Source organism: Neocloeon triangulifer, unplaced genomic scaffold, assembly GCF_031216515.1.
Source record: "Neocloeon triangulifer isolate White Clay Creek 2 clone unplaced genomic scaffold, ASM3121651v1 ptg000014l, whole genome shotgun sequence".
Classification (NCBI taxonomy): domain Eukaryota; kingdom Metazoa; phylum Arthropoda; class Insecta; order Ephemeroptera; family Baetidae; genus Neocloeon; species Neocloeon triangulifer.
Window position 1 is genome coordinate 1,323,016 of NW_026775556.1, and position 24,478 is coordinate 1,347,493.

Consider the following 24,478-nt stretch of genomic DNA (forward strand, 5'->3'; position numbering starts at 1 on the left):
CGGAGCACCAACATGTGCTCTTTGAACGGCAGCCTGGGCAACGGCAGCGGCCTGCTGGGCAACGACACGAGCGTCGACTGCCTCTTGGAGCCGCCGACGCCCGACATCATCCACAACCGCGCCGTCCAGGCCGTCTTCTGCATGCTCTACACCGTCATCTTCGTGCTCGGCATCTTCGGCAACGTGCTCGTCTGCTACGTCGTCGGCCGCAACAAGGCCATGCAGACCGTCACCAACTTCTTCATCACCAACCTCGCCCTCTCTGACATCCTCCTCTGCACCCTCGCCGTCCCCTTCACGCCGCTCTACTCATTTGTGGTGAGTTTCTCATAAATTGCGACATCTTTTTATTTGTGATAATGAAGCAGTTTATAATTATGAAGTTTCTTCAAAAGAAAAAAAGTCCCTTTTTAGGACCAAATTTTAGTTTGAAAAATTATTATTATTAGATTATAGTAAATTAAGGATTTAATCTCATTTTCAAATATTGAAGTATCACAGTGGTGATAACAAGTTGCATGAATAATAATTTCCAAGTAAATAAAATGTAATTTGATGAAGAGAAGGAAGGAAAATTACAGATATTGCAAACAGTACAATTTGATAATTTTATTCTAGAATTTATCCCAGCACTAATTTTTACTTGCACAGTGCTATTTTTCCATTTTATTGGGCTTTTTAAAACAGATATTAAAAATTGGACGACAAAATTTTTATTTTAATTGCGTAGAAAAAATTATAATTAACATCTCTCAATCGGGATATTCCAGCAAATAAGAGTCTGAAAATAGTCTCTAATTGAGAAGTCTCAAAATAAGCAAGACAGTTAATAATCATAATCACGCATTAGTCTGCAAAATAAAATTAACCTGTAAATTAAACATAAAAAATGTGTCATATTTAATGGTGGCTAGACGGAGAAGGTTTTGCAGCAATTAATTACATTTCTGTGACAAAACTTCCTCAAAAATAATTGTCCTCCTCTTTCATTTTAATGAAACGCAAATAATTTTCCTCCTCACATCTTAATGAAACGCTACAATTCTCATTCCAAGAAAGTACAAAAACCACTCCCAAATTTAATTAAATCTCAGGAAATTTGAATATTATAAATGAGGGAGTCTTTATAAGAATAAAGCCAATTCTGTTTAAGGTGCTATGTCAGGCTCTTTTTAAGCGCACTCGAATGGAAAATTTGGACAAAATATTCAAATCAAATAATTGGATTTTCGCAAATCAATAATTAAATTGTAAATACTTGACTTAACGGGGTTTTTCCAGAAGAATTTACACGTTTCCCTCTCCAAGACTTCTTTTATTTTATTACTAAATTATGATGTGATCGTCATGAATAATTTAATAGAGAGAAATAAAAGTATTATTAGCAAGACAGCCAAATGTACGCTATTTGAAAATAAAAAATACTTTCCATTCCGCCAAGCCGCGAATAAATAATCTCATAAATAATATGATAGCAAATCCGAGCTAATCTATCTCTATAGTTCCATTTTCATCAAAATTTCCCTCTTTTTTTATCTTGGAAATTTCCATTGAACACTCATGGTTGATTAGTCACATGAAAAGGGTTCAATGCGTTCTACTACTAAAATTTTGACTGGTTCGATGAACGCACGAGAGCCTAATTGCAAATGCCTACGATGATCAATGACGGAACATATATCAATTTCACCAAAGTTGCGAATCAAAGGCCTCCTCTCGCTTTGACTGAGATTTAATTGGCAACAATATATGTACAATTTCTACTTTCAAATTTATCTCACCAAAAAACAAGTTGAAACTTTGAACATTTGAGCTTGTGAACGCAGCACATTTCATTTCAGGAAAAGTTCTTTGTTAAAAATTCGACGGCGAAAAAGAAATTTATTTATAGTTTCGCTTTTGTTCGGTGTTTCTCTTGAATGAAAGGAACATATATTTTTACTTGCCACTCCAGAAAAGCAGGAAAAACTGTTAATATAAAATTAGAGACAGCCTGCTTTATCTTTTTTCTCAGCGCAACCATTTTGGAAAAGGAGCAAAGATCGTCCGTACAAGTTTTTATTTTGCCGCTGCCTTGCGACGAGCTTTGTGTATCGCTCCAGCCTTAAGCGAGTTTATTTGCACGTGTAGAGTCGCGAAAGTCGCACGACAAAAACACTGCACTTGTTTTCTCGAGGGCATTTTCCCAGCGTTAATACTTTAAAAGGTTTTCAACGAATGCATAATGGAGCAGAAAATCTGCAGTTTCTCCTTTGACTAAATTAAATATTAAAGTGTCCTCCGCCATGTTTGATATTAAAAATGTCTGCGTTTCATCCTTTCAATTCGCGTCTGGTAATAAATTTTAAAAACTTGATGTTTTCCATCGGCCATTAGCTTAACTCTGCTTGGGGTGATCGCTTTTTCATCAAAATAATGCCTCCTGTTTGTGGAAAATCCTTAATCTTCTTTTCCTCAAAACGCAAACTACTTTCCTGAGTTATAAAAGTTTTGCAATATTTTATCCCATGCATGAATTTTTGAAGCAAAATGCTCATTTTTAATAGGAATGGTTCGCACACAAAAATTTAAACATTTTGGTACTTTTACCTGATATTTTTTATTCTTAAAGTAACTTTAAGAAGCTGAAAATCGTCAAAAATTATAAATTTATTCTTATTGGAATTTTGCACTTGTCCAGGGCCAGTGGATTTTCGGGCCGGTGCTGTGTCACCTGGTCGCGTACGCGCAGGGCACCAGCGTGTACATCTCGACGCTGACGCTGACCTCGATCGCCGTGGACCGCTTCTTCGTCATCATCTACCCGTTCCAGCCGCGCATGAAGATGTCCACGTGCGCCGCCATCGTCGTTTTCATCTGGTTGTTTTCTCTGATGGCGACGCTTCCGTACGGCATCTTCATGTCGCACAACAACCGCGGCGGGCTGGACGCCGAGTTCTTCTACTGCGAGGAGGACTGGTACACCGAGGACTACCGCAAGGTGTTCGGCGCCTTCACCGCCCTCGCCCAGTTCGTCCTGCCCTTCTTCATCATCACCTTCTGCTACGTCCGCGTCTCGCTCAAACTAAACGACAGGGCCAAGTGCAAACCAGGTGAGATATTTTTACAATATGCAAATTTCTAAGAAAACTGTAGCAATTTTTTTCATTGTGAAATTTATAATGTAAATTACAAAAATATTGGGTTCCTTTTAAAAGAAAGAGTTTCAACATTTACTGGCACACGAAAACAAAAAAAATTGACAGTTACAATTTACTAAATTATCAATCACTAACTGAATTGAATGATACTAGAAGTATAATATATAACATATATTATCCTGATATCTATTAAAAGTGCCAAATAGTCATTAAGTCATATATTTATCCATGCATCAGTTAAAATTATGTACCCAACCCCTCCCAATATTGGGGAATATATTTTGAAAACTAAAATGTTCCAACTATTAAAACACTTTCTCGATATGTATAAAAGAAAAACGAAAAACGCTCTTTTTTAATTCAAAAACCTACACAAGGAAAACTAAATCAATATTTCCTTTAAAATCAGAATGTTGGTTTGAAAGAAAAATAGAGAATTTTACTGGAAAAGTTCACAATAGAGGTAGAATTCAAGTTTATTGAATTGAATCACTCCACGAACTTATGTTTGTTTCTCCAACTCGGTATAGAATGGTGAGTTCCGCTTCAGCAACAAATAGAGAACATTAAATTTTATGTCAAGTTTATGTAATTTTGGCATAAATTTAAAATTAGTTAGCTGCAGGGTCCATTTCTGAGTGGCATTTTGAAGATTAGTGCCATTCCACAGCAGCTCAAAGGATTCACTGCGCTTTTGATCTTTTTGAAGACCATCAGAACCAGAGAAAGGGAAGAGAATAAACATGAGGAAAGATTCCTTTCGCGAGATAAACAATTTACATCAAAGCTGCCTTAATATATAATATTATGCAAAGTGACGTGTGGGCGTTGAAAGTGAAATTCGCCACACGTCTAATAACAGAGGTAAATCCGGGAACGAGAATTATTGTTCGCTTGGTTGCTCAAGATATTTAATCTAAATCTCTTCTCGAACCGCAATTTCAGGCGAGAGAGAGAATTATTTGCACATGGGGTTTGTATTAAATTAGACCGAAATTAAGCAGCTCGTTATCGGCCCTTGACAAACTATAAACTCCGCGCATAATCGGATGAGCAGGGCAGAAATATGCAGCCGAACAATTTCTATTTGAGCACAGAGGCTGTTTATAGACTTTGACGATGGCACTTTTCGTCTGCTGGTATTTGACACGAGGCCATTTATGCTGCGCGATAAAACATGGACGCTTTGGTTTGAAGGGTTTTATGTCAACCAAACCGACAAAGTTTTAGATGCGACTGGCAGATTAAACCGCGCAGAATGAAGGATGTAGGATTCCACCCTCTGATATATAATTTTGCACCGTACTTTCCTTGTTTATATTTAACTAATTTGATACCAGAGTAGGAATTTCTATAATTTGGTCTGTTTAATTGTTTAATAACAAATTTTAAAACGAACATCAATCATATGCGAGTTTGCGGCTAAAAATGTATTTTTTTTTTAGAGGTTTTCGTTTTAAGTCTAACAACAACTTTTCAACTTAAAGTTAGAGTACATGTGCTATTGTGCTATGTGAAAAAATATCAACGTTCTGGCTTTAAAAAGTCGAAATAACGCGAAAAATTTGAAATTTTCATTTATTGTCTTATGTTTGAAACAAATTGATCGTCTCAATTTTACTTAAAATTGCATAATTCGTCATTAAATAATAATTTTAAATAAAAGTTTAGGAAAAAAAGGGAAAAAATCAATCAACTTAAAAAAAAAAAAAAATTGTTTTTTTCTTAATAGGCGCAAAAAACTCGCGTCGCGAGGAATTGGACCGCGAGCGGAAGCGGCGCACAAACCGCATGCTGATCGCGATGGTGACCGTTTTTGGGGTGTCCTGGCTTCCCTTGAACATGGTCAACCTGATCAACGACGTCAACGAATCGACCGGCGACTGGCCATACTACAACCTGTGCTTCTTCATCGTGCACGCCATCGCAATGAGCTCCACCTGCTACAACCCTTTCCTCTACGCCTGGCTCAACGAAAACTTCCGCAAGGAATTCAAACAGGTCAGCCTCAAATTTAATCTCCCATATCATGTAGTAAAATTATATATTTAATCTAAATTTCGCCAAATTTACTGTTTATTGAAGTTTTGAAACTAATTATTAGGAAATCAGAAAACAATAAATACACATATGGAGAAAATAATAATTAAATACTTAAAAGTTTATAAATTTGAATAATTTTTAGTGAGTTTCTATTTCTATACTTTGTGATTTCTTGCTCTAATCCTTGGAATCACATAATATTTTCATTAAACTTTGATCTCGTTCAAAATTTGTGAGCTTTGGTAACATTTCTTCAGCTTCAAAAACAAATTTACCTCTTGAAGCTTCTACGAATTTCAACTTAATTAAAAACAGAGTTCGGTAAACATGTTTTGATAAAGGGCCTAGAGGGGTGAAAGTCGTTTTGAGAAGATCACTGGTGGGATATCAGATAAATATTTATGTAACTAATTTAAATATTTTGTATGAAATTTAATATTGAACAAGTAATTAATTAACTATCAAAATTATCCAAGACGCAAAGTCTTTGTTTGTTAACTTAATTAGGAAAGTAAATATCAATATCTCCATCGATTTTTTCTAAACATAACTCAATTCTTGATTTAAATTCAACTTTTTTACATAGGATTTGGTCAATCCTATATGAACTATAACTTTGAATTATATTTAAATTGATTATTTGTAAGGCTTTCGCTGAACTTTTCTTTAGAAAATGATAAAAGGCAATGGGGTGAATTAAATTCAAGACTAAATGTATTCAGTAATTTACCTTTTGCTAAAGTATTGTACATTCAATGAAGTTTGAAATTTTTCCCTGCATGTGAAATAATTAATAATTATTTTATTGTTTTATTTACATTGAAGTTCATATAATAAAAATTAAATAAAAATATCCCAAATACAAAAATAATATCAAAGATAATTTTCACATCATTTTTGTATTTATTATTATTTTTTTGCATGCCGATTGAGATAAATGTCGTGATATGAGAGGGTTGAAGAATTTCTCGCAGGTGCTGCCATGCTTCGAGCGGCAGACGGGCCTCAACGGGGGGCACAACGGCCCAAACACTGCGTCGGTGGCGCTGACCAGCGGCCACCGCAAGTCACTGGGCGGCAGCCAGAAGAACAAGGGCCGCTCGGTGGCGGCGGCCACCACGACGGCCACCACGGACGCCGGCGGCCGCGACGAGCTGGCCAACTCGGTGCAGGAGGAGGTGCCCCTCAAGGCCACCTACGCAAAGGGCGACGACCACGTTCACCTCCAACTCCATCACAACGACGACCTGCGGCCGACGGCCAACGGCCATGACGCTTCTACCGTCGACCTCGAACAGCTGCGGCTGCCGGCGGACGCGCATTTGCTTGACAGGGACGCCCTGCAATGCGACCCGCAAATTGGCGCCGATTTTATTTAAGGTAAGAAATTTTATTTTTTGTTTTTAACGCATTCTACATATTATTCTTCTTAATTTCAGTTTTTATTGTTTACAATTACAAAGCTGCAACTTCAATTATTTTACATATTTTTAATAAATTATGCAGAAATGAGGCACTTCTGCTTCTGTACACGTTTAAATGTTTGTTGAAATTTTCTCAAACGAGGAAATTTGCTAACAAAAGTTATACTTTTAGGGAAATATTGACATTTCTTTAATTGGGTGAATTTTTGAGCGCAAATGTAGCAAATATTTTAACTAAAACATACATCCTGGCAACAAATTTGTTTGAATTTATGAAATGGAAAGGCTTAAGCTTTGTAGGGACATCCACAAACATTAGGAAGTTTTAATAAATTTGTTTACATAACAATTCTCTGAACTCACTGATGTCGACGTTTTGCATCAACAAACTTTTAGTTCCGCAACTCTTAATACCCTTTGAGAATCGCTCCAAATTATCCTGTCCACAACGTAAATAGAGCAACCTTTCTTATGTGAGAATACACCTCTGTCCACATTCTACTGGTTTAATGATCATGTGTTCTCTGAAGCATTAAAATTCAGGAACTACAATTTTTGTATGCCACAAAGGATATGTGATTACAATTTTTTTAATCTGTCAGAAACGGAACGCTCGGTTTGAATGCTGCCTGAAAAAGGGTATAATATTGCATGCCGTAAAATCCGTTTGACGTCACATGAGGGACTTAATATCAAATTTCCAGAAATTTCAAAATGTTCATATTCGAGAATCAAAGCGTGTGTCTGGAATAATATGTCAGCACTGCTCATTTTGAGAGCTCGGAGAAGAAACGAGCTTCACAGAATAAGTTGGGGTGACTTTTTCATCTGGCACTTGAGGGGCGCCCACTCAGCATACCTTAGAGGAGGCACAATTAATGAAGCAAACGTGCGCCACTCGCGATCGTTAAGGACTTGAGAAGACATGATTGGCACGTCGAACTTTTTTCAGGGACCGACTTGGAGCTGCTTTTGTCAAGTACCAAAATAGCGTCAACTTTTCCGGGGATGAGCACCAAAGTGGGGTGCAGTCAAAAAACCCAAACCGAAATTGCTTTTTAAACGCGAGCCATTTTGGCGCTGAAGCCATCCGCGCTCTGCGATAAATTAATCGCAGCGGCAACGAGACGATGAGAAACTTCAAACGATTTGCTCGAGGGCCCACATTTGCCTAAGACGCGTCCTTAATCCAATCAAGCATTCAAATGTGCACATCTCAGAAGACGCGAAATTAGGTTTTGGTGGGCTAAATTTTAGCTGCATTATGAGATGCAAATCGTGATTTTCGCTTGGGTGATTCTTTTGAAAAGGACACTGTAATTTTATTTCAATTGAATTTAGATTTTTGAGCAAAATAATTGAAATAATAAGACATATTTGTTCTCAAGTTCTATAGAAGTAAAGATAAAAATACTCATATATTTTGGTACTAATCTCTAAATAATCCCAATATCTTTTATTAATTTTTAATTTAAGAAAAGAAAAAAATCGCATATTTTTGAATGATCAATTTTAGTTAAATTGTTATCAAATAAAAAAAATCTAAAAGGCGTTATACTAACCAAATTAACAATCTCTCAGCCCAGTGTTTAAATAATTTCGGGTAATATTTCTTGTAGTTACTAGAAATTTCCGTGTATAATTGAGTTAGTTCAGGAGCAGCAAGCACGTGCACAGTTTGAATTGAGTGGTTTCGGTGCAATTAAATTCTCGCTCGAAGCACTTTCCTGGAAAAACAAATTCTGAAAATGGAGATGACGGTACAGCTTCAATTCTTTCTCCCTTTCCTCTCTCGTCAGCATACATTTTAATTATTCGAGAGATTTTGCAAGTCTCAATATTCTTTCCTTGAGCATAGTTGTAGTATTATAGTGAGAGAAAAAACAATTAACTCTAGATGATTTAATCGGAAAAAAATCCAGATGAAACTTTGCTTTAAAAGTATGGAAATTGGAATATAAAAATAATATTTATTTCTTAGGAAATTTTGTATTTCGCTGACAACTGACAAATCAATTACACTCCGCTTCCAAAGTTCCGATCTGACCGCAATCGCTTTTCAATATCGGCGGGGCGCGTAGAATGTTGACACAGCAGCCGAGCAGAGTGACGACTTTTTTCCACCCCCAGAAGCTACCCCTTTCCTTTATTCTGTTTGCTTGGCGAAAAAAAATCGGCAGCGGCGGTCAAAAGTCTGGAGAGAGAGCTGTGGCTGATAAAGAGGGCCTTGTATGCGATAGTAGTGACGTACGTTTTATTTGTTGTTTTGCCAGCCGGACCGGCACAGCACTTGATATCGGCCGACGAGCTGGCTCGAGTTTTTTTTTATCAGCGCAGATCCATCATGCTTTTGCGTCGCTGCTGCTTTTACACGCTATTAATTTTTTTATTTGTTTAATAATATACACAGTAAAAAATTTACGCCCTCACTTTTTGTCGCAGTCTTTTTTCGACCTCCCTCGGCTGTCTGCAACAAAAACTGCGTGTTCCTGGAAAAAGCTTTTTTCGAGAGAGCCGCGCTTTAATTAAATGTCACGCATTTTTCCCTGAAGGTTTGTTTAACTCACCGCGCTTCGAATTCTGTCACCAAATTAAACAAGAAGGAAACTCCAAATAATAAAAATTAATCATTGAATGTAGTGAAGAATGTAATTATTTTACAAAATTTTTATTTAAATTAATTCTTGTGACTAATCGCCTCTTGACGTGGAATTACGTTCCGAGACTGTTTGCAACAAGCACTAAGCTAAAAGTTTCGTTTTGATTTAGCTCATTCAGATTAAATCTGTCGTCTAAATTATTAAATTTATTTCATATAAAAGATTCTATGTATTAAGTTTATTTTTATCTCTGCATTTTAAATTTTTTGAGGTTTGGTTGAATATAAAATTTTCTTTTAAGTGAGCTGAATAATTTAATATTTACTTTTTATTACTGAATGTCAAAAGCATTCAAACCTTGGAGTCAAAGTTAATGTTCAAAAGTTTTAACGAAATTATGGAAAATCAGGATAAACCCAAGAATAATTAATTTTATCAAAAAGTTTTTTAAATAATGAAATATATTTAGACTAAAAGACATTTTGAAAGATATTTGATCAATTAAAGTAAACAATTTAGAAATGTTGCGAAAAGCTCTTATTTCTAAACTAAAATTCAGCACTTTCATTAATCTTTTATAGCCTCTTGCTCAGTAAATTAATTAAAAATTACAAATAAATTGGGGAAAAAACGTGCCAACCCCTAATTGATGCGTTTTTTTTTTACAATTTTCAATTAATTGAGCGTAACCACAATTTTCCACAATGGCACGTTGTAGTGCTTCATTAGTCTTTTGTTTCCTCTCGCCTCTTTATTATTTTTGCAATGGAATATTAATGACGTTTTGAATTCATCGAATTTTGTAAAACGCCCTTTGATCGCCAGCACAACGAATTCCTGCAAACTCATGAAAATGTATCGACAGGCCTCTCTCTCTCGGATGCAAATTTCAGCAGGGCAGCTTTCCGTAAAACCGCAGGAGTCCTTTGTGCTTGAGCCTGGTCCGTTTTTGATCCCTGCAAAGGAAAGTCTGTCAGAGGGCAGCGCTTTCTCATTTGTCTGGAAAAAATTCACCCCAGTGGGTAGACGTAATGAAGTCTGTCAAGCGAAAACAGAAGGGTCCAGCTCTAAACTAATTCAAACCACTGCATAGAAAACTTACAAAGTCCCTGTCGGTGGTCCAACAAAAACTTTCACTCTATTCAAATCATTGTTATTTCTGCTTTTATTAAACATTGGGTTGAATTTTTCACAAAACAATGCAATAAACATAAAAGAAAATTGTGATCTCTCCATTCTTCTTTCCTTTTTAACAAAATACACCAATAAAATAATTGCTAAAAAGAATTTACATTATAACGAGTAATTATATAAATTAACTGTTGAAGAATTAAGTTAATTAAAAGAGCGAGTTGTTTGGACTTAGGAAGTTTGGATTAAATGGGGTCAGCGGCTCGGACTTGTGTTGAGAAGTTTCTTCGTGAGAAAACTAATTCTGCCGCCACCATTGATGTGCCAACGCCAACACACTTTTGTGTTTATAGAGCCGCGTTAATGGTATTAATCAACAAATGCGCCCGGCATTTGTTACAAAGTCGGGTAAAAACTACTTTTGCATGCAATCCATCTTTTGTTTCTTTTCCTCCAGACGCGAATATTTCCTCCAGCATATTTAATCATAAAGTTTTATCTGCACTTGGCTCGCCGAGTTTCTTTTTATCAGAATTTTTCTGCATATTTCTTGAGCTGTAACTGGGTGTGATGAATTGGATTGGGATTATATATGACATTTACGTAGCGCTTCTTGTGAACGCGTCGGATGTTTACACAGATTCGCCAAATTTGTTCAAGCAATTTATTCCTTTACATCTTGACTTTTACATATCTTAAAAAAGAGATCAGAGTTTCCATACTGAAATATCATGTCAAATGGATTCTGCTTTTTAGATTTTTATTATTTATTATGCCTCACAATTCTCACATATGCTGCAAAAAAAGAGAGCTAGGGGAAACACAAAATTTGAAGAAACGGCAACATCTCTGGTAAATACGATAAAAAGTTTAAATTGCTTGGTTTTCGCACTTGTAAATTCCTCGTTAAATTTTTTTCTTTGTGTAGGAAATGAAAATATATGAACAAAGAGTTGTAAAGTTTTCTATTTTTCCCTTTTTATGTTGCATTGCATACGAGTTGTGCTCAATTAAAAAGTATTATTTGAAACCAAAAAAATCAATTAGTTACAACAAATTCTATTAAAAAGATTGATATCCATTGCATTTAAAGTAGAAAATTTTTGAATTGAATGAAAAAATAAATTGTGCACATTTGCTTAAATCGCGTCCTTTCTTCTCACAATCGAGGGAATTGTGCCAAACGCAATTATGCTTTCTCAAGAGTTGGAGAGTGTGTGCTTTTGATTGCACTCGCAACTCACACATAATATAAATTCATTCCAAGTTGTAAAACACTTCTCGTCTGTGGGAATAAGACGGTCGGCGCGGAAGGAAAGTTGCACAACACCCTTCTCTTGCAGCTCGTCGGCGTCTTCTGTTTGTCTCCTGCTGGAGTAATTGGCACGCGCTCAAATAACCAGAGAGCGAATTATATGCGTGCAGCTGCACGATTTGTTTGCCTTCTCATCCGGCGCGCATGCTAATGAGCTCCATCTCAAGATGTACTCAAATCAAGAGCGCCATCGATAAGAATTTCAGCGAAAGATTTTCAAGCGCCGAAGAAAAGCCATAACTTGAAAATTAGAGCGGTCCTTTTTATTGAGTGCGCGCGGTCTAGACTTTCCGCACAGTTGTAAAGCACTAAAAATTTATTACCTCTCCCGCCGAGTTAGTGTTGGGGCCAATTAGCCTGGGTGGCGCGTCACCATGGATTAATGGATGGACGCGAAAAGGAGAATGAATTTTGCCAAAGAGCAACAACCACGTGTTGTCTTTTCCAAAGTTCTTCCACCGACCAATTAATTTAGACCAACTGTTAAGTCTCTTTCTCTAACGTGCACTGCAAATCAACATCAAACGCCAATTTTGCCGACTCACTTGGCACGGCAAACAGTTCAAATTGAAAGGCACTCTGCCGTGCATTAATTAACAAGAGCCGCAAATACAAACACACCACCCAAATTTGCATGGAAAATCACTTGTCAATGAACAACTCTGATGTTAATGCGCCGAATTGGTCACGTCTGTTGATTTAATTCTAATTATTGTTAACCATAATATATTATGTATATGACATTTTGTGCCCACCAAACTTTGAGGTTCACCACCCCCATTCACGTCCACTTCAAAATCAATTTTCAGTGAACCAAAATTGTGCTACATTAAATGTTTGATGTGTTTGTCAAATCTGGGTATCAAAATTGATTTGAAATTCGTAGCTTAGATAATTTCCATAATTCTTTAAAATATCCTCTAAAGATAGCATTTTTCATTACAAAGTTTTTTATGATATTTTCAGTTTTTGGAATTGAGTGTGCTGGGAAAATAAAAGTCGCCTTTACATCTTCAAAGTTTAGAGATTTGAGTATTAAAAAAATAATTTGATTACTGCTTAATTTTATGGACTAATTTGTGATAAAAGAACCACATTTATTTGAAACATAATGAATTTATATTATAAGTATTATTAACAATAAGATGATTTAAAATGAACCTTTAACTGCATTGTGGCTTTTGATTTTAATTAGTTTAAATTAGTATCAGAAAATTTAAAAGATTTAATGCCAGATATATAAGCAATTTAATGAGGAAATTGAATAAGAAAGGATAAATGAAAAAAAATTGTACAAGTAAAAATATTGTTAGTATTTTTATGACCCTTCAAAATAATGGAAAATTATTTATAGTTCTTTTATTTTCCTACTTAAATGAAACATTCAAATCGAATTTAGAGATATTTCGTATCGCATAACTGGGCTAGGAATAAATAGCAGGAAAATAATGGGCAAATTTAAAACTACGTTCATGTGGTTCCACTTAAAATAATTGTTTCTGCTTCCTATTGTATTTGTTTTAATTAACAATAAATGGAAATAACTATGTTTATATACTTGTTTTAATTAATTGTTGTTAGAATTTGAACAGTAAAATGTAGCATTAATGAGTGGCTCAGCCTGGGGTTATAATTATTTTCAAAATCCCTCTCATTTACTCACTGCTTTGCCCAATTTTGCTTTGATTTAAATGTACGAAAATGTGCTTGTCTTTTCGAGGAAAACCGCTGCATTGTCAAATTATTCCGCGGGTTTTACAAAAAAAAAAAACGCTCGTTGGGTTAATTAGCCAAGCATGTTTTCCCTCGATGACAACCAAATTTAGAGTCGCTCTTTTATACTCGCGGGCATATTCAGCAAACAATCGTTTCCTCTTTCGCCTGATAAGCGGCGCAGGGAAAACACATTTTTAGATTAATAAAGTCCTATCTGCTGTATCCGTCAGGGCAATCTTGCTGATTAACTCTGAAGAGCTAAACCAAAAGTTTGGTGAAACAAACTCAAACTCTGCTGCTTGGGCGGAAGTTTTGAATTTCGTTAACTTTTGATCAATTATAAATCTCAGTCAAGAGTCAATATTTGTAGGCTGGGGCGCGAGTTTCACTTAATATCGAGATAATAACCAGGCCATTGGCAATCAATTAATAACGTCGGCCGCACCCTTGCTAAATTAAATTGCAAAGAGACGCGCGCCATCGCCTCGCGCAATCAAATTAGTTTTGTTATTTGCGGCGTCGGCGGCGGACGGACGTTATTATTGCCTCTTTTCTTTCATCCAGCCCAAGCTTGATCCGCCCCTGGAGAGTGAAATATAAAGTAAGTCTGTTCTTCTTGTTCTGCGAACTCTTATTGCTGCGATTGCTGCGAGAAAATTCCATTTCGTGCTCGCGGAAGCTGCAGATCAAAGTGATGCAATGCATGAGGCAATCAGCGACTGCTTCCAAATTTACCGAATGAAAAAAATATTACTAAAGATTTTCTTTCATTCAAATAAGTAAAGTTGATAATATTTTATTTAATTGAAGGCTAAAGTACTTACATAAGTTTGGTTTGCAGAAACTTGTGAAGGAAGTAACTTTCCTGAAGGCGAGAGAAATTTGTATATTGAAATTTGGTGGCTCAGATATTCATAAAATTTATAGAGCAAAGTTTAGCCACTGTATAATTATTAATATACCAACTCAATTAACATTTTGTTTACATTGCAAATCTCAGAGTTTCGAAAGTGCGTCGTTAAATTTAATTGCTAAAAAATTTGAGGTCAAAAGGACACGAGGTCATTGAAAAAGACGTACTATTTCGCGTCTCAAAACAAAATTGTAGAGGGCAAAAAGAAGATTACAAATCTGCCCAGAATTTTAATTTTTAAAAATTTTAAAACCTGCATAATTGTGATATATCGGTTAAAAAGTATTACTTAATTTTGTAGAACTCTAAACGAAGGCTTTTTACCTGTAGAAGTATGGCTTTTTTAATGCAATTTTTTGCATTTAAACACTTTTCTTTTCATTATAAAAAGTTTCGGAATTAAAATTTTTTATGCAAGCACAAATTTGCTAAAATGTTGAGCAACTCGATCTTGTTTATTCATTAGAAAAAACATCTTGCAGTGAAAAAAACTCCTCCAAAAGAGTGATAGGCGTGTTTTATTTTCATTGCTTCTCTGTGCATTTTATTTCCTCATTTCGATTCAAGGGTCAAAGGAGACGTTTTATTATCACAAAGCCTCTCTTTCTTGGGTCAGTAGGCATTTGCCTGCCTGAATAAGCAATGACTACAAACTTTAAAAAAGGGAGATACTGCGCGCCTTGAAATTGCGAGTCGCGCTCAAATTGCCAAGGAAACTCTAAGGTAACAAAAGAATGTTTATGGAAAAGAAATGCGCAGCAGAGGAAAACTGATCAGCCTTTCTTTCTTTCATGTTTTATTTCGCAACAACGAGATACGTGTGTGTGTTTTCCATTTACTGATGCATTGCCAACCGCCCGACGAATGACCGCAGATAATGCGCTCCAAGGCAACAATACAAGCCGCCATTATTGTTCCCGCCGCGGCATTGAGCAAAAGTCGCAGACCCGTCAAAATGGATTTATGATTTTTGCTGCTACGTGGTGCGAGTGCACAAAGTTTTCTTTTCTAAGGTCCCATTAGAATTTTAGTGGTAAAAATATTGAATTTTTGCCTTGATCAAACAGTGAGGTTGTCTATTTTGGAGATAATTTCATTCATGATAAAATATTTCGCACTATTTTCGATGTAGTTTAAAAACTTCAATTATTTCAAAATATCACAAAATTTTTATACCGATTGTTTTTAGTATTTTAATCACAAAATTATCAGAATCAGCTAAAAAAGTAATTTGAAATTTTTCTAATTCAGAATGCAAAATTTAAAAATTCCCTGAAAATTTTTTCAATATTATGGAGGTGCAAAGGATTTTAAAATATCTTTTTTACATAATAAGTTTTTGGATTCCTGCTTTGATAGAATGGTCTACAGAAAATGATTTTACGTTTGGAGCTCTCTATTATGACGAAATATCTCTCTCGATTTGCAAAAGGCCATACCAGAAAATACTACCTTTCTAAAATCACGGAGGGAAAGATAGGATATTAAAAAGCAATGGACGAGTTCATTAGTGCTGGTAATTTCTTTTCATAATTTGTCGAGATTGCACTTGCTCTTGGTAAATGCAGATGAGCATTCCAGGTGCGTGAACCCAAGCGAGGAATCTTCCTGCCGCAACGTGAGGGTGGTGAGTTTTTTTTTCATTTCCTAGGAAATTGCAGAGCTTGCAATTAAATTCTCGTATCCTGGAGCATCCCAGTCTCTTCGTTCCTCCTCTCTGACGATCTTGAATAAAATAATATTGATTTTTATCATTTCCAAGAAGGTTCCCCTCGCAAGATATTAAATCAATTTGATGAGATGTTTAATATTTCATTAAAATTTCTGGAAGCCTTATTATCCTCCTTGATGCTATATTATTCATTCCGAATTTTTTTGAAAGTTTAATGTGAAATTCTTTTGTTAAATACATTCTTTTGACTTTGAGAAATTTTTAAATTAAATCAATATTTTAAATAGTTGTGTAATCTTGGGCTCGGTGTGCAATTTTTTATTTAAAAAAACATGTTGAAAAAAGCATGAAATGCTATTTTTTTTTACACCCACCAGCTTTTGAGCTATCAAATTCCGTTTTCCAGCTGGCTAGCTAATATTTTGCTTTTGCGCGACAGCGAAAAAGTGCGTCGTTGCCTGAATTTTATCAGATACACAAAAGAAAAATAAATATTTAGAATGAAGAGGCGGCTTTGACGGTCAAAATTAATTCCGAAAAAGCAACAAAAACGGCGAAAGGACTTGTTCAAATATTGGTTGTTCAGGAGATTTTTGAAAAGGATCCTCCATCTCTGGGGGCCTCTCATGCAAACAGGACGTAATTTCGCCCGTGAGCACCGATGAGGAAATTCGCGCAGCTCGGCCTGTTTGGACGCGCCGATCGTCAAGTGTGGCAAGGGTTCGCATTCAATTTGAGAGGGCAGCGTCTGCGGTCAGCCGTGAACTTTGCACGTCCCATTGTTTTTCGCTCTCCAATTTTGCCGATCACACCCTTCGTTTGGTCACCAAATTCGAGGAAGCAATCCTAGTAATTGGACTCTGGCTCAACCACATGTGACTTCTTTTATCTCTCTTGTTCTAAAAAGGTCGTTAAAAAGTCGGTGGACGTGGTAAAAATTAATTCCATTTTAATGGATAAATTGAGCACGTACTTTTCATTTTTCTGAATCCTGACACGAAGATATATCCAAATTAGTTTAGAATTTACACTTATAACTTAAAGATTTCTTTCTTTTCTTTTTTCTACCTCTTTCTCATTTTTTCAATATTTAATCTGCGAGTATCAATTTGAACAATACTTTTAGAAACAAAGATTTTGAGTAAAAATAGGCAGCTTTCAATCACATACAAAAATCTCTGCAAAAAGTTTAAATGGGATTATCGCCGTCCTATATTAGGTGCAATTATAATATTGAAAAGGTTCACATCCATTATCTTCATACAATTTGTCCCAAATTTTTTTTTATCAAATTTTGAAATTTTTCTTCATTTGTGATACAAAAAAAAATGAAAATTTAAATGGTGGATGATATTTTTAACCGTATTATTTAATTTATTAACGATGTATATTTAATTTAGTAAACTTGTGTGATGAAAAAATTAATACAAAATATGTGCCTTTTAACGCATCATATAATTATTTTATTCTGTCATTTTATCCAAAATAAACCCTTCAGCGCGTTGATAGTTCATATACCTAATGAGAAATTCTTGGTGTACCCATTTGTTTGTCCAACGAAACGGGTCCGCACCCAATTTGCACTTCACCGCCTCAAGAGATGAGGCAAATGTTGCTGGTCAATTGGGGTTTCGCTTTGGGTGGAAATGCGATATTATCCCTTCCGAGAGCAGGCAAACCGACAAGCAATTAGATCAGTCTTTGATGTTGTTGATTCGTCAACCGCCTACGCTTTTGCTTTTGAGATGACGCCCTGGTTGATAAGCTCAAACTGTGCTCAAGCCGAAATTCCTATTTTATTTTATTTCAATTAAGCCAAAAAATAAGAAAAAATGAAGGTGACGTCTATACAAAAATTAGTTAACACAATTTGGGAAGAAAATTTAAATATGAGATGTGGCTATATTTTTTTATGAGAATTTTTAATTCAAAAAAAAATATTGCTTAACTGTGGTATTTGATTATTTTTTAAGCCCCCTTAGTATGGAAAAGGGAGACTGTTTAATTTCTTCATCACTTTTAGAATTTACTTTGCCTGTTAAAAATGTCCTTTGAACTTAGTTAGTGAACTTCCTACAAAGCATTTGTCAGTCCCTTTTTCACATCGAATTTCATATGCATCAAAGCTCTCGTTTTGAGACCGTAATAATCGCTTTGATGTTGAAATTAATTTTCATTCAGGAAAAGAATTCAGCGCACATTTTTCATGTGAAATTCGCACTCTGCTGCACATTTAGAATCTGCAAGAAGGCTTACTGCGCTTTTTCCTCCATCGCTGGAAATGAGCCCGGCCCGGCTGTATAATAGAAAATTTATTTTAAGCACAAACTTTATTGATACGCCGCTGTGGTGGGTTTTACAAAAAAGCTAGAAAAACCGCGCGCCCCTTGAGACACACGCGCAATAAAAAGAAAGATTTAGTCTGTCTGCAATAAGAAGTTCATACGTGTAGCGAAGGATAAACTTTGTTTTGTTCCAGACTATTTCACCGGCAGAGCTGAGCAGCAGGCGGAGCGAGCAAGATTTGGTCGGGCCACTTTGATGTTGAAAGCTCCAAGAGTGCACGCAAATTTTCCTTGCCGCGCGTTGCGCGTTCTCAAAGTAAAAGTAAGCATTCCTTCTCTCCAAATAATACCGCGCTGAAAATACATAAAATATACACAAAATTTATCTCTTGGAAGCTTCTTGAATAACAATTCTGAGATATTTCACCGTTATCTCTGAAAATAAATAAAGTGTTTTGCATTTTTCAAGCAAAGTTTTAAAACTTTGTTTGTCGCCGAATTCAAATTTTCTCCTCTTATTCAATAGTTGATGTTTAAAAAATCATCTCAATAATTCTTCATTCACATTGACGGGAAAAGCAAAACAAGTATTTAAATAAAATCTTAATCCATATGAGGATAAAAAATTGTATTTACTCAAGCTGTCGTGTCCAATTGACGTTGAAAATGTCATCCTCTCCTCTGCGTTGCTCTGATTAACGCAAAGCGAGACGATGGACTTGAAGCCTAAATTATTTCTTTTTGAGCCTAAGGAATAATTTAGCACGTGTCTCTCTATCTTTGTGAAAGTCTGTATATTCTACTGCTGTATTTAATGAAACGTATTCAGGTGTAAGAATTTAGTCGTATCGAAATTCATGGCTGTGTATCGCTGTTTATTTGTTCTGTTTTTGCCAACATCGGCCTCGTGTTGTATATTTAAACTATGGATTATATTTGAATGTTACAATTCAAATTTTATTTGTAAAATATAAATTATATGTCGTGTGATTGTGAGTGAAAGTCATTGCTGGTGATTGGAAACTAAAGTTATAAAAAAGTATGTGAATAAAAAATCGTTATAAAAAAAAGGAAATCGCTGTAGGTCCGCTTAATGGGTCCAAATACCTGGCTGGTCAGCGTGCAAAGGGTCCAAATGCCAAAGTGGCTAAATGCCAAAGGGGCTAAATACTATTTTGACCAATATAAAAATTTGCGTGAAAACTGATTCCAATTGACTTATTTCGACCCATGAAATATGGGTACTAACTAATTTTAATAGAAAAATTATCTAAATTAACGCATCAATTTATGCAAATTAAATGGCTCCATAGCTTATATACCAATGTACAGGGCTGCTTATGTAAATTAGAGGAATAAAATTAAAATACTGTTGTGATTGTTTTGGAAATATGCAATTTAGATCGTTTTAGCAAAATAATGGCAATATCAAGGTCAGATATGTTTAATTCTACCTAGAATACTACCTAGAACAAGGGTTTGCATCGAGGGCTGTAGTTTTGTAACCGCTGGACCAAAATTGAAAAACTTGGAAAGAAAATGACCGCAAAAAGGTAAATTGTCTTACGAAAAGATGAAATAGGTTTTCAAAAATATTTTTCATACATTTATTTCATATTTTTTCAAAAAATGCTTCTTTTCAAGGCCAACCCTTAATTAAACAAATTTTATCTCTAAAATATATAAAAGCACGGTCCATTGCGATGATTTTCATGTAACTATTTACTAAATTTTTTTTAATAGGTACTGAATAACAATAAAAAACGCAAACCTCTATGTTTAATATGTACCAGGTAAAATAAAACAAATTTGACCTTGGAATATCATTTCCGGAAATATTTTAACCCTTTTTGGTGATTTTTATTGCGATTCCATGATTAAAACTATTTTTTTAATATAATTTTCAACTTTCGCTTTTTTGATCTAGCATTAAAAAATCAAAACGCAAGAGTGTATCATAATATAAGCACTATTTTCAACTGTAATTATTAGATTTTAGTGCAATAATTTCATTCCAACAAGTATATTTGAGATTTAATGTACAAGATAATTTATAACTTGAAATATCAGTATTTCTTCTTTTACCCCCTCTACTGTAAAATTACTAAATATGTATTTGGACCCTTTGCACGCTGACCTGCCAAACATTTGGGTCCTTTGCACGCTGACCAGCCAGGTATTTGGACCCATTAAGCGGACCTACAGCGAAATTTCAATATGAAACCAGGAATTCCTTAAAGGGGGTAAATTTTATCAATTAAAATGTTTATTACTTAATATGATGACTAAATATTGGATATTTACACCAAGGAGGAGCTTACATTTGGAAAAAAGTTGTTTCACCTTTAATTAATGATTTTTATAAACTGAAAAAAAGGAAATCATCCTCGTTTACTTTGATCTTTTATTCAAAATAAAAGGAAGAACATATTAATTATACCTGTTTTTGATAAGAGAGGAAGTTGCAGGTCTTCTAATTAATGATGTTCTTAAAACTGGGGAGAAAATTTCCTTTGAAAGCAAAATTTAATTATTGATGCTTAACAGTTCGGCGGAGTTTTTTTCATGAATTCTTTTTAATTTGCCCAACGAGAGGATTTTTAGTGGCGCCCAAAAATTTCTCTCCCTCTTTCAGCGACTTTTCAACCATTCCAAAAGTGCGCCAGTGAAAGGGAGCGCCATGAATTGCTGTCGCCGTTGAGCCCGACCGGAGATCACAAGGGAAGAGAACATTTTTGTCCATTGAAACTCGAGCGTGTGTACACTTGTTTGTGCTGACTCTCTGTTTTTAATGCTTCCGACCCGTGACGACAAAAAATGGGACGTAAAACAACTCTGGCCGGCGGCACCGATATGGATGTCGCAATTGCTACATTTCCGAAAGCGAAAACGCAGTCAATAGAAACGAGTGGAAAAGTAAAATAGGGGACACGGAAATATAATTTTATATTGCCATCTATTTGCTTCAAATTCGCCATCAAACTTTCTATACAGAAAAAAATTGTACAATTTGTTTGGCAAACTTTTTCATACAAACTACTGCAAACCCTCAAACATTATTTTCAAAAGCGGAATTTTTCAAACAGTCTGTGCTGGAAACCTTTAGAAGGCTCAATTATTAAGCTTAAAAATTTGACACGAAATTTAAGAGTTTCAATGAAAAAGTTTGCATAAACAATATAAGAAAATTTCAAACAAATTAAATATTTATTAATTAATAGTTAGTGTATATTTATGAAAGTAAATTTTTGGAATTTAATTTTGAAGTTAACAATAATGAGGAAAATTGGCACCGAGGGCATTGTAATTTTCATTTTTAATTTCCTGTGCACGAACGCCTGCAATTTTCATAATTATGCCAGCCCGCCGCACATACGTGACGCGCTGGTCGCGGCGTCTTTCGCGAATAATGGTGCATGCCTGCGGGACACGTTCTGTGCCACTTGCGCTTGACTGGCTCCTGGAGCGGAATCAAATCCAAATTAATCTAGCTCGTGTCAAGACGCTGCTTTTATTTCACAAGGAAGCGACCGAATTTTCACTTAAGCGAAATCGGCGGAGCGAAAATCCGTGAAACAGCATCCGCTATTCCATTGATCAATTAAGCCTCGCGAGTTTAATGAGAGAATATTGAGTCACGACGAGCTTAAATTTGATTACTGCCCCGAGATGTTTGACGGATGAAATGAATAAGAGCTCCGTACCAACGCTTTTGCCTTCCTTATATTGAATTTAGCGGAATTTAGAGCAGCGCGTTTTGGTAAACAGGGTGTCTCGTAATTATGTTACCGCCGGCGAAAGAGATGAATGCCGCAAGCCCTCCAAAGTGGCGCACGCATACAAATTTCGCCATTCAATCTCGGTTACCATGGATAATAATATCAAATATCACTTTTGTTGAGAACGAGCGCGCCTTTTGCGAATATTAAAGAGAGAGATGTTGAGAAGATTATATTTCACTTTAAAGTTGCGGCTGCCAAGTTACAAACTTTCACACAATTTATAAAAAAAAATAATATACAAAAAAAACACATGCATGGTCTGAATTTTTAATATTCTTTAAAGTACTTGTGGTGATTTAATTTCTCAATCTATATTGCACAGCATAAATACAAAATAAAATTTTTATGAGTTTGGTATTATGATAAAATTTATCATACTCACCGGCCTCACCGCGGAAATTTTTACCTTGCAGAATTATGAAATTATTTTCCCTCTCATCAATAATGAAACATGGCAGATTGTATTTTTTTTTTTAGAAAAAACATGAAAACACGGAACTAAATTACTTTGTTTTTCATTACCTTAGCATTTTGCTACTGACAAAATTTTATTCTATAAAAAATTTGTTAAATGATCATTTGTCTACAAATCCCTTGCGAGACGCTCGTCAGCTTTGCCATTGTTACTGCACGCGCCAAATCACACAGACTGATCTTGTTTGAAAACAAGCAGAATAAAATTGTAACTGGGGACTCTTTATTTAGCAGCACAAAAGCATATTGGTGCGTGGGCGCTTTGAAACCTCAACGCAACTCGGTTTTCGTCCACGTGTGTTTTCAACGTAATAAATTTATATTTATAACGAGTTGAGCTTCCGGAATTGAAAAAATCGCTTCTTCCTTGTGATCGAGTATAAGAAAAGTAATTGTCAGTACGATGACAGCAGGTCTCGTCAGGATTGTAAAAGAGCGGTTTCCCCTTTTGACATGACATGTATGTTTGCCCCGTCGAACAGGAGAATGTCAAAGGCAGCACGAGGACCCGTGCTTAAGGTGTCATTCTTGAGATCTTTTCATAACAGAGTGTTTGGTAAAAAAGTCAATTGACTGAAACGTTCAAAACCCTGTGATAATCGAGTCTTTTGATAAACGTAGAGAAATAAATTAAAAAAAATATGATATACTTACAGGTGTGACCTTTCAAATTGTTCTTGTTTGTAAATAAACTTTCAAATATTTAATTTTCAAAGAGTGCCGATAAAAAAATCAAAATAGATGATTGCATTTCGGTACGAGGAATAATAAAAATTAAGTTAAGATTTTACTGTTGATTCTAACCAGTTTTTTTTTAGCTAATTTCTAAAGTTAAAATTCAAATTCAACACGTTTCAAGTACAAAGATAGGCAAATATATGAAATTCAACTTAATTAGTGCCTCACTTATATTCAGACGAATATATCATTCGGAACGCAATTGTTGATATAAAACCGATAATATAAGCTTGAATTATCGCAATCAGTGAGACTGATCTAGGGAATCCCAAAGGACGCTTCTGGGTAAATATTTATTGAAAAAAATTAATTTTTACCAATTTTCAGGGTAAGAATATTTTCAGATTTCAAAATTTTAGAAAATTTATTTCTTGATCAGCCAGCGATTTGTTGACGTGACAGAATAAAGCTAAGCTACTGTAGAAAGTATTTCTAAAGTTAAAATTCACATTCAACACGTTGTAAGTACAAAGATGGGCAAATATATGAAATTCAACTTAATTTGTGCCTCACTTATATTCCGACGAATATAACATTCGGAACGCAATTGTTTAAATGAAACCGATAATATAAGCTTGAATTATTGCAATCAGTGAGACTGACCTAGGGAATCACAAAGGACGCTTCTGGGTAAATATTTATTGAAAAAAAATTTTTTTTTACCAATTTTCAGGGTAAGAATATATTCAGATTTGAAAATTTTAGAAAATTTATTTCTTGATCAGCCAGCAATTTGTAAGCGTGGCAGAATAAAGCTAAGCTACTGTAAAAAGTATTTCTAAAGTTAAAATTTAAATTCAACACGTTGCAAGTACAAAGATGAGCAAATATATGAAATTCAACTTAATTGGTGCCTCACTTATATTAAGACGAATATAGCATTCGGAACGCAATTGTTGATATAAAACCGATAATATAAGCTTGAATTATCGCAATCAGTGAGACTGAACTAGGGAATCACAAAGGGCGCTTCTGGGTAAATATTTTATGAAAAAAATAATTTTTTACCAATTTTAAGGGTAAGAATATTTTCAGATTTCAAAATTTTAGAAAATTTATTTCTTGATCAGCCAGCAATTTGTAGACGTGACAGAATAAAGTTAAGCTACTGTAGAAAGTATTTCTAAAGTTAAAATTTACATTCAACACGTTTCAAGTACAAAGATAGGCAAATATATGAAATTCAACTTAATTAGTGCCTCACTTATTTTCAGACGAATATAACTTTCGGAACGCAATTGTTGA

At 35.1% G+C, this 24,478-nt stretch overlaps 1 protein-coding gene across 1 annotated transcript; it reads left to right on the forward strand.

The window, feature by feature from the left end:
• On the forward strand, positions 1-20,432 carry LOC132200316 (prolactin-releasing peptide receptor). Its single transcript, XM_059625699.1, has 5 exons — positions 1-318; positions 2,681-3,092; positions 4,873-5,141; positions 6,158-6,563; positions 18,434-20,432. Exons 1-4 carry the CDS (start codon positions 13-15, stop codon positions 6,560-6,562), a joined length of 1,392 nt encoding a protein of 463 aa, XP_059481682.1. The 5' UTR covers positions 1-12; the 3' UTR covers position 6,563; positions 18,434-20,432.
• Positions 20,433-24,478: the final 4,046 nt, after the last annotated feature.